At 36.4% G+C, this 12,001-nt stretch overlaps 1 protein-coding gene across 2 annotated transcripts; it reads left to right on the top strand.

The window, feature by feature from the left end:
* Positions 1-1,016: 1,016 nt before the first annotated feature.
* On the top strand, positions 1,017-11,852 carry LOC100893493 (growth arrest and DNA damage-inducible protein GADD45 alpha). Of its 2 annotated transcripts, none has more exons than XM_003728299.3 (5): positions 1,017-1,234; positions 3,630-3,740; positions 4,136-4,256; positions 8,349-8,498; positions 9,817-11,852. In XM_003728299.3, exons 1-5 carry the CDS (start codon positions 1,173-1,175, stop codon positions 9,913-9,915), a joined length of 543 nt encoding a protein of 180 aa, XP_003728347.2. In that variant the 5' UTR covers positions 1,017-1,172; the 3' UTR covers positions 9,916-11,852. The 2 variants fall into 2 exon arrangements, with proteins under 2 accessions (XP_003728347.2, XP_003728348.2); XM_003728300.3 differs by lacking the exon at positions 1,017-1,234 and adding an exon at positions 1,241-1,459.
* The last annotated feature ends 149 nt before the right edge of the window (positions 11,853-12,001 follow it).

The raw sequence follows: 12,001 nt of genomic DNA, 5'->3' as shown, positions 1-12,001 counted from the left end.
CTGGGCCCCGTCTTACAAAGAGTTTATATCAATCGTAACTTATTTGCGATTAATATCAATCGTACCTATGTACATAAGAGATAGGAGACTGCAAACTTGCGATTGATTGGAGGACTTACGATTGATTTGGATCGATCGTAACTCTTTGTAAGACGGGGCCCAGTAATATATATCACTTCCTTGTGACAAAATTTGGTCGATCCACTAGACTTTGAGGGGGAAAAATGACTTTAAATTTTACAGGCCGTCTGACATCATATCCCGACGGAAATTTTGTCATTTTTTCGGTTTCGTAATAAACTAGTCAAAATCATACTACTTCGTAGGTCTAGACGGGGTGAAATCGACCCGACTGTGGGGGGTATTTATGGGGGGGGGGGGGGGGATTGGATGGGGGCTTAACCCGACAGCTACGGTCAAGCTGATGATTTGGATCTTATGGGTAAAATGGGTTGAATAATTAGGGATAGGCGCCCAGACTATCCCCTTCCCGTTGAAAAAAGTAACTAGCCATTGTTTATTCTGTATGCAGACATTACCCCTCCCCTTTTGTTTTCAAAACTATGGATACGCTACTGTAAATTGACAGATATGGATTTCCAGAACATCAACCAAGAAAGGAAACAATTCACTTGTAGTCGTTGATCAGCGGTTGTCTGTATATATTTGATTGGAAAAATAAAACAATTTAAAAATATACCATACAGTAATATAATATTACAAAAAGTTCACAAAATACAACATAATGCATCGACACTAAACTGGACTGTACCGGTGTCGGAGTCATGTTAGAACGTGTTTGAAAGCAGTATACACCCCTACAATATAATTGACGAGTCCTTGATATATATTGCCATGATCCAATGAGGCCACGCGTACCTCATGTTTATTCATAGCTTCCAATCCTAACCGCACTGTGATTCGATAATTTTCCACTGACTCATATTTCTTCCACTGCGCTACGGGGAAATCCCCCTTCAGGAACACGTCATGAATTCCACCGAACGTAAATTCCACGTCGATCGCCTGTTAAACGTTGTGAGCTCTCGTAACTTCAGTTAGACATCAAGCTTCAACAACGTCAGACGTGTTTCTAGTGTGTGCCCTGTAAGCTGTATTTGTGCAGATTTGAGCTTACATATTTTGGAATAATTATCAAATCACACAACACAATGACTCTGGGAGAGACAGTGATGCCAGTGCAATATCACAATACAATTGGTGATTATATCGGGTGAGTTTAAAAAAACTATTCATTTCCAGTATATTTCACGAACGTATGTGTGTGTGTATGTGTTTTTAACCGGTAGCCAACTCACCCGGCCCGGTTTGATGCAACACGGTGCTAGGGAGACCCTTTATTTCGAGGTATTGCATCACTCGTCGAAATTGTGTTGCACTTGGGAACTTTAGTCGACGTGGTTTTATATTAAAATGATGACCCATACATACCATCCAGGTAAGGGGAAAACTCAGTCTCACTGATTTTACTGTTATATTATAGTGCTGCTCAAATAGTCATGTAATCACAAAATTATAGGTTTATATTTATAACAGTAATAGGCCTCGATCGTTATGTATCATTGTGTTTTCAGTCATTATGTGCCTATATTCATTCATGTTTTAATGGTTAGTTAACAACTTTACTTTTGTGTGTAGGGTAATCTAAAGTTAAGCCCTATATCTATATTATATTTACAGCTCTGGTAGCCAGTATGATTCCTTTACAGTGCAGTTATAATTTTGCATTATCGTTCATACCTATTTTTCACCATATCTCATCATATACTCATGTTCAAACAAGATCTAGTCCGATTTGTAATTTTATTTTAACATGTGAAAGATGTTCTTTTTTTAATGGACACTGGTGTTCAATTTTCCATCTCTTTGATTCGATCAGCTATCAGGGAGGTGAGACCATTCTCCCTGATTCGCTATAGTATATGCCAATAAATGTATGACGTGCATAGCAACCGTGATCATGATCATTCAGTTTAATACTTTATAGATCTAGATGATCTCATTTTGAGCAAAGATGTGAGAAAATAATCATGGGCTCGTTATCATTTTGATAGGATAATAGATTTAAAAGTTCAATACGTACGCATTTTAGTTTCGGTTTTATCGGAAGTTGTCTAGTTTGTGACTGTCCGGAAGTTTAAAGTGTGAAGTCCACATGCATGAGTCGCGGCACTTTACACGCCACGGCCACGCGACTCACCTTTAGAAGCTAACCGCAATCCGCATAGTTGGCATGCCCAAACTTGCATACCTGAATCATTTTTGGTTTCGTTTTCCTCAATGAATAATCGCATGCACACTGAATGCATATATAAATATAATGTGATAGCACTACAATTGCGTATGTTCTCGCTTGCTATTAACCACACTGCGAATTTCTGAATTCAGTACATTATTTTTCTCTAGCGAGTCTAGGTAATCCCTATAGTTTCACCAATATGACATATAGAAAAATAATGATTTAGGGGGGGGGGGGGGGCTCTTGTCGGCTCCACTCTAGGTTTATATGCTTGTTGTGTATTTAGATTAATTGTATCAATATTTGTTCACATTTGGTGATATCAGTTTGGATAATAATGTTGCATTATTAAAAATGCTCTTATACGTCTTGTATTTTAAAAAGACTAATAAAAAGTGTTAGGTCCTATTACCAATTATTTTTGATTTATTATTAGGTGTATATAAAATAACACGACCGAGTGTCAACTAAAGCAATGTGATGTAGTTTTCCAGTCGAATCAATACATGTATGCCTATATTTGGCAGGGCAGAGTAATTTTCCAGGAGCCTACAAGAATACAATGATTTTTGTTCCAGGGCTAGGTTGTACCCAATGTGTGATCACCTCTGTACAACACAAAGGATATCCAAAATAGTACTCTGTATCAGCTCGTACCACTTTTACGTCACTGACGTCAATGAACCATAAACGACCCTCATCAATTCTATAAAATGCTACCAACCTTGTTGATGTACCCGGTTATTTTCTCCGTTTGGGGGACAGTAAATCCTATTCATTATTTTATGAAGGAAATACCACTTCACCACTTGACTACCTGATGCGGAATTCAGGAAACTAGTCATGTCTGCTTTTTTGTAGGAAGATCCACCTCAAAGTCAAACCACGTCCTATATTCGGCCTATATTAGTTAGTATTCCATTAGAATGATTCTTTAGCAAAATCATTTTGAAAATGAAAATAAAATGTAAGAGGAACACTACTATTCTCCGGATGAAAGAAGTTCCGCCCCATGGAGACAGTATGAAGAATGTAAATCTCCTAGACGATAGCTACTTTTTGTAGGCATAACATTTTTTCTTTTCGTTTTCTGTTTTTCACTTTTCTGTGACATAATTATACGTGTTTCTATTTTCCTTATTTTCGAAACCCCTTGGAGGTAAAGACAGAACTGTAGCTTTATGTAGATGTATACCTCGCATTGTTTTGCAGTTTCACTGCATGCCATTGATTTCAGTATGAACTATTATATAGAATGGCGATTAAATTAAAGTCATTGATATTACATCATTATTATAAGGAATGTCATATTTTTGCCTGATTCATTCAATTTTAACTAATAGTATTACTATATTATCTTTCTGTTCAGAGATGATGCCGAGATGGAAGCTGGTTATGCTTTGAGGAATGTCTTAGTAAGAGCTAAGATGGAGAACAGACTAACTTGTGGAGTTTATCAAGCAGCAAGGAAACTAGAAGTGTAAGTATTCATTTTAGTGCATTCTTGGTGATGTAATTTGAAATGGATTAACAAAAAAAAAAGATATTATATATCCTTAATGATGTCATATCAAGAAATCTTAACATGTAATCTGTGATGAAAAATGTAATGTCATCAAAGATATAGTCCGTTTTATCAATCTGTAAGAAGGATAACTAAATTATTTAAAAAACTAAATTATTTACTTTCCTTTGAAAATCATGACTTATAGATAAAGTTGATAGAGCATATATTATGCAAATTGCAAACAATTGTGTTATTATTATATCAAATTCTTAAAGAATGGTAATTTGAATAGTAGTTCGGATGACATTGTTTGAATGAAGTTATTGATTTATCCTATGTATCATTGTATTTTCATTTGAATCTTGCAGGGAGCCAGAAAGAGTAATGCTGTGCATTCATGCTGATCTTGGTATCGTGGATGTGGCCCATCAACTCCACTTTGCTCTTCTAGAAGCATTCTGCAGTGAAAACCAGATTAGATTACTCAAGGTAAGCCCGATTTCATTAAGTATCCCACTCCTGCCACTGATTTTAAATTATAATTATGATTATGATTATCATTATTATTTGTTTATTTATTCATTTATTTGTTTATTTATTTATTTATATTTTTTGTTGGGGGGGGGGGGCAAGTCCAAGCTATTTTGTCCCAAACGTTACTGCCCATATAACACTTCAATACATTGTAAACTATGACTGTATCAAGCTCATAGCCCTACTGGAGCTTGACATCTGACAAAACATCAAATACAAAGATATTTTAAGTAAATTCAATTCAACAATTCCATACTTCTGTTCAATAACATATGAGGCATACATTGAACTATCCCTGCTGTTGGTGGACATTGTACTTAGGCCTCCACGATAGAGCGGATAATAATCAGATAATAATTATCTCTATTCATAACGAACCGTGCACTTTCCAGTTAAAACGGAATCATGGATGGGTGTTGATTAAAGGGTATCGAGGGTACAGTGACAATACAGAAAGGTATGGCTAGATCAGTTACACTTGAACTGTCTAATCCTAGAAAGAAAAATAGATTCTCCAGTTATTCTCCAGTCTCCACAATCATCAACAGTTTAGATTACAGTGTTATAGGAAGAGTGTAATTTCCTCTAGTAATAGCTGGAATTAGAAGTACAGATGATAGAAGTACCGATGACCTTTAAACATGTTGATTTCTTCATAAAGGAGAGAGAAAGAGAGGGAGGAAGAGGGGGAGAAAATGAAAGAGAGAAAGGGAGGGGGGGGGGGGTAAATAATTAGCGATTATAATTACCCCCATTTTTTATATTGTTTTAAGGTACATCAATAATATTATAACAGTAGGTAACATACAGTTATCACGAAAGGCTGTTTGGATGCCTGTGTTAATTGAAGTACCGGTAATGATTTGCAGACGATCTTGACATTTTAACGATTCTGGGAATTTAAGCTAACGGTAATATATCATGCTACATTAATGTCAGTGGCATATGATAGAGCAAGAGCGTGGTAACTCCCTGTGTTTTCAAAATGAACCGCTGGGAAATTTCTGTGTTATGATTCACTCAGCGAGATCTCTCTGATTCACTGGCAGTGGATTCCCGATGGGTTTGTCATGATTACGAAATGGCTGTCTTGATTTGATGATTTGGCCATGCGAAAGGGAAAATATTGACTCCGTCATAAGGGCCTACCAAGTCTGATCTAGCAGTAAAATAAAATCATACAAGACCAGGAAAAGAGAGAGAGAGAGAGAGAGAGAGAGAGCCAAGGGCGCATTGTCGTTTTTTCGGTATATTCAGAGAAATTCAATGGAACGCGGTACAAGCTTGTACAGGGTTTCTATTGTTCAATTAAATTGTGTGATTTCCTTATTAAGAAGATTTCTTCCTCGTTAAAAGGTTCTTTAGTGAATTATAAACAATGTTCTGTCTAATTCTTTCAGTGAAACATAATGTACACTATAATAGCAGTCAGTGGTGTGAGATGTCTTGATCTGAATCGATTGTCTGGAGTAATACTTTATTTAGTCGCTACTGTCTCAGGAATGCAGAAGGATTAAATAGGCCAATTTGCTCTTTCACTTCCTTTAGGTTTATGCCCTTGTTGTGCTTTAATTATTTGTCCCAAGTTTCTTTTCCATTCAAGTTGATTTTAAACTGCGTATATCCCTTGTATGCAGTTTCAGGCGGTTACTTCCAGATTTCTATCAACGGAAGAATGTCTTTGTTCATTATCTGTCGCATACCTGTATTGTTTGCTGATATTTCGACTCCGCTCACCGGGGCGTTCTGAATTGTTACACTGAAATGCAGTTTCTTTGTACAACCAAAGACCTTTGTACTTTAAAATAATGACACCCAGTCTTTGTGCCAGAACTGTTTGGGATGTGAAATATGGATAAGGTTTCTTTTGATCTTCTTTGCTTTGCTCGAGGTTTCTGACCGGGCCGAGTGAGTGTCCTCGGAAGTCATTAGTATTAAAGCAATGGCATATATTCCAAGAAGGCATTGTATATTATAAGCCGCATACAAAGAAGATAAAGACTCTCTCTAATTTGTACACACGGAATCAGCATTCAGCAACTCATGATCTGACCTACAGCATGACCTGTCATCTGAGTTCCAGGCAATCGGGTTTATCGAACTGAAATTGGAAAGAGAAAGTTCTTTGTTCTGATTTTAGGAGGTATCTCAATTTCCTCAAAATTTGCGATCTATAGGTCCCCATCTCACGTTTGTTTTTATGAGGAGAAGGTTGTCATTGTGAATTCAGAGGTCTTTGAGGCCTTTGACCTCTTCCAAGATGCTCAGGTGGTATTTACCCAGGAATGATACAAAGGGGCATCACCTCTAACGAGAGATCAGTCGGGCTACTTCCTGGAATCCAACAGGAATGGGTCACATGATAGAACTGGTGTAACCCGAATGCTATAGTACCCGCTCTATGCACACCTTGTAAACAATGAGCTGTACGGTGGTGGTATATATATATTATGCCTTTACCTCGGATAACAGGTTACCACAAAGTGCAGTCATGAAATTCGTTGCGAACATGACCTTTAGACGTGGCTCGTGCATTCAGACTCACATCATTTCAAAACTAAACCAGTTTCCAGTTCAATTCAAAGCGTTATCTGTGTTTAGAACTGCGATTGTCATGACCAAGAAACAATGACAATGTTAATCTCGTGCACAGCAGTCATAAACATATAACAATAAATGATTATAAATAACATTTAAGTTTATATAGTATCTGTGTATCAGGCATCGTTAGAGTCTCGATATAAAGACTAGTTAGTTGCATAGGTGCGGCGTGGATAATAATATTGAAACGCCTAGATATTTTCCCAGAATTTCGTCGTTTGTCTAAAGCATTTCCCTTGAAGTTTATATAGAGTGCTTCAGACAAACAACCCACGAGATCTGTTCATGTTCGGGTTCCCTCTAATTGAATTTCAATGATAAAACACATGGGTTATCACCGCGGGCTCAAATCAAATAGAACACATCCGGATAGATCGAGAAAAGGAAAGATTAGACAAACCACTTAGACAATACCACAACATAGGCTACATTGTATCATGGGCGCGTAAAATGTCTCTACATAGTTTGTACAACTACACAAGATATTTTTCGAAATCTGAACCAAAAAAAAAATTTACATTAAATTTTCTTTCTCCCAATGCGATGGAGCACTCAATCAACAGTGTGTGACAAGGAAATTGAAGGGTAGCACAATAATAGGGCAGGCAGGCGTATAGGGTCGGATTTGGGGACAGTCCCATATTTATTTTTTCCACCAAATGTTTTCTGGTATATGACCTTCTTTGTCGATGTACGTGTCCGGAATAACAATGCTTCCTCATCATGTGATCATGTCCCTGGGTTTTAAATTACATAGATTGATTGAGTAGTTGGTTGTATTGATGTAGACGATGATTGTAGTATGATTGATATGTTGTTTCCAGATACAGGCCTACCGGCATTGTGTTATCAACTTACAATCGGGGAAATTCGGGGTCTATCAAACGTCCGCTATATACCACTTTCTTTTCTTTTTGCGTTAGCACGTAGCCCAGATTTTCAGAGAATTGAGCAGTTTTCTAGGTATACCAACCTTCTGCAAAAACACTACCACCATTTTGATCTTCCTGTACAGACCACTGTTTCATGCATTCCTATTGGCGAATCCATGTATCTTTTTTTTTACTCGGGATGGGGGAAATAATGTGCAATAATTTGGAGGTGTAAAAGTATGTTCTTCTTTTTATATCTCCTTGCGGCCATTTTATTATGTGCGAGATGGGGAGGTGGTGGGGAGGGGTTCCCGACTAACCAGTTTGAGATTATAATTTTATGAGCAAAATATTATTGAGAAAACCAAATTATCTCTAGGGGCACCCCGCCCGTCTTGATCTGCCATTGATTAATAATTCCTCCGTAATTAATAATTGAGTATAAATTATGAATGAGATGTTATCTCCAATGGTAAACAGCTAATTGAATGTTCATCTTATAACTCAAAATTAGCTGTTTTTTGGTCAAAATAATCAAAATTTTATTTCATCCAATTTTTATTTTCTCATGCAGGTTGGAGACACAACCCCTCTGGAAAAGATCTGTGAAGGAACGGTACCCCTCACCCCCACGTCACCCGACTCTCCTGCTGATTTCAGTGATCTATCAGAGCCCCTCCCTCGCAGTGAAAGAGCCCCAGACTTTTCATGTGTTCTTGTCGATGTAAGTCAAGTCCATTCATTTTCCCTTTCCATTGGCAATGATAAACATGAATAACAGCGAAAATGTACAGAAATTCAACAACAATAAAAAATACGGTACAAAATTTAAATAAGTTTACACAAATAACAACAACAATATTGAGGGGAGGAAAGGGGGTGGGGTGGAAAGGCAAAGGTTAAGTAAAGCAAAATTTAAGCACATTAAATCCTAGTAGTAAACCGCCTATATTTGTTTGATCGTTGATTCTAAAAATGTGCTTATAAAAGAAATTGAGAAGAAAAAAAAGTGAGAATTGGAACAATATTGGCCAACCCTGCACCTCAAGCTTCCAATTGGGACTGTAGTTTACATTGGAAACTATTATAGCCCATTTACAAAACGTTATCGTCAAATCCCTTTCAAACCCTTCGTATTCTTCGAAATTTTGAATTAAACAGATTATTATGAATGTTACGCGGAAAAGACCATTTTACACAATAAAATATTTCCCAGTCGGCGATAAACAGACAGGATTGACACGTTATTCTCCGTCTAATAATTATCTGATTATTGATTCGGGCTACAGGAAACGCTATCACCGCAATTAAGTACAAGGGAACCCTTAGATTAATACATAAATTACTCAAAGGGGAGACCTAGAAAAACAAAGAAATGGTTTCCAATAACAGGAAATACAAAGTGATAAACGTCTCACATGTCTTCGAAAAACAAGGAGCAAACAATACATGTATGTGGTACCGAGGTCGGAAAGAAGTTATGAACGCTGTTAGTTTAACAATGAAAGCGTAGTCGACGAATTGTTTTCTGTGTAGTCCTATTAATTGTTGATTGATTCGGTATTGGCCTCCATGATCATGATTGAATAAACGGTTTGAATGATATTTTACAAGGAAGTGTAATTGCCACACTAAGGGGGAAGCCAGTGTTATTGACCACTTCCCGGCAATATAGTTTTACTGACATGAGCGATTCATGTTTGTAATTCTGACAGGCAAAAGGAAAGTAACAAATCTGCTTTGTGGATTGGGGAGCTGCCAAACTTATCGAGGGACAAAGGGGTTGAACTGCAAAGTCATGATTTGGGGTCGTACTTTTTGAAATTACACTGCTGTATCGGTCGACGTGAATCGAGTGGGTTGGTCGGATTGCAGGTTCATGTGGCGTAAGGTGGCAGAAAATGATCATTGTGAAATGTTCATGATTCATTATTATCCATTTTTGTTACATTTCGTTAAATAGTACTGCTAATCAATGAAGAAGTTTCAATGATGCTTATTGTACCCCTCTTTGTTTCTCATTTCTATTTCGCTATCAACAGTTCCCCGAGAAGATGGACACGGCTTGCACATCACTCTTTACACTCTATGACCATCTTGCAGAGGACATGACCTTTCCACAGATCACCTTGGCAACCTGATTGGATGTCAGCACAGGTCAAAGGTGACCGACCTTGACGGAAGGTCATCGATCATCGCTGTTACTATAGCTGCAGTCTTGACCGAGTGTTAAGAACAGATGGCAGGGATACTTCACAGGTGGACAATGTCAAAGAATGTTATATTGTTTCATGGCAAGAAAGACTTGTGATTTCTGATGAAGGATGACTATGATGTCATAATAAAGGACTGCAATGACGTCATAAAGGACTGCAATGATGTCATAAAGGATGACATTGATGTCGTGATAAGGATGATGCTGTATCACTGCCTGCCAAAGCTTTGATTCAAAGAAGAGCGATTATGTATTCTTCTGAATGATGCATACTTTAAAGGGTGAAAGGTCAACATAAAGAATTGGGTTGCTGTTTTGTATATAAGGCATGCATGTATCTCAATATTATGTATTGGAAAATGATCATATTGAAAGTAAACAAAGAAAGAAATTAAATATTTATAACAAATAAAACAAAAAACAAAACAAAACAAAATAACTAAAAAACATCTGAAAAGAAAATGTTGTATATACACAAGTATTTCATCGTTGGTTATATTGTGGGAATCGTAAAGATGATTTGATGAACATAATACTGGGAAAGTTGTGACATTAAGTATAGAGAAAGGTATGCTGAGGTTTTGAAGTAAATCAAACTTTGAAGAGATGCATTTTTAATTAGTTGGTGTCAGTGGGCCTAGGGCTAATGCTCAAATTGATGAATCAGACACTGGCAACGAGTGGGTTGGCGTGATGACAGACCAAAAAGAAGCATAGATTTGCTGTCTGTTTTGGATTAAAAGCTAATATTATTGCCTATTTCGTGTAAGACACATAGAATGTACATATACAATTCATATTTATTTCAAATACGTTTATGTACATGTTGTATTAGTATCGCATGTACCACTATCACTAAGTATGTGTGTTTATTAAACACGGCAGGTCTATCAGTATTATGGTCATAAGGTGGGGGAGGAGTGAGGGAGTATGCAAGATCTTTAAGGATTAAATGTTAATCTATTTCAAAAGTAGAGTTTGTACATGTTTCATAATTATATCAAATTTTAATAGCCATGCTTAACGATGGAAATAGTAATATAAATTGATATGAATGATTCTTCAATGTAGCCTAGTGGTAAATGATTCAGCTTTATTTCTTTGGTTATCCCAAGACATGCTGAATTAGCTGTTCTGTATTTTCTGGCGTGTAATACAATATGTATTTAAGTATTTATTGCGGCAATTAGATTTTATTAAAGTAAGGAACTAAGTGAAAGGCTGAAGAAAAAACCTGCTTGATAATTGATTAGTTATTGCTGGTTGGATCAGGGGAGGGGGCACAAAATAGTGTGTGTTGATTTAATAACTGAGTTGCACTAATTGCTAGCTGTGCTTAAATATGCAAATATATTCAGTGCACACGGTAAAGAATGAACAAAGAAATTAATTGTATCAATTTGTGATTGTCCATGACTTTATTATACCAACTCATCGTCAACATATTTCTGTTTTAGTATAATTGTCAAGTAGCTTACAAGTATTGAAATTTGCCAGGGTATTTCGTTGCATGATATTGTTATCAGCTCTTAAATTATCCCATGTACAGAATAATTATCTAATAATATTGTAAATAAATATCATGAATTGCATGTTGTACATGTAAAAATCTTAAAAGATTATAAACGTTGTGGTTAATGCATTGATATAATAATGTATTGGAGTTTTATCCAAGTATTTATAGTATTCAACTAGTCGACGTTCGTTTGAATTATTATGTATGTTATATTTAAAGTAATAAAGCTTACGTGTGTGACTAAATAACTTATCTTACCAGACAATAACTATTTGTCAATATTGTACATATGAAATTCAATATATTGTACAGAAGTGCTGAAAGAAAATAAATCTAAATGAAACGTATATTCTGCAGTATTTATATTTCATGATTATAAGCTATGTATTCTAAGAAAGAGATGAAGTTTCCTCGATTTGCATGATGTGGATGATGCAGGAATTCATGTTTGAACGAAAGTTCAGTCCAAAACAGTTCAAGGAGAGAGTGAGAGACT

This window comes from Strongylocentrotus purpuratus, unplaced genomic scaffold (genome assembly GCF_000002235.5).
Source record: "Strongylocentrotus purpuratus isolate Spur 01 unplaced genomic scaffold, Spur_5.0 spur5_scaffold_3, whole genome shotgun sequence".
Lineage (NCBI taxonomy): Eukaryota > Metazoa > Echinodermata > Echinoidea > Camarodonta > Strongylocentrotidae > Strongylocentrotus > Strongylocentrotus purpuratus.
Note: the sequence above shows the minus strand (reverse complement) of the source record. Positions and strands in the feature narration are given on the sequence as shown.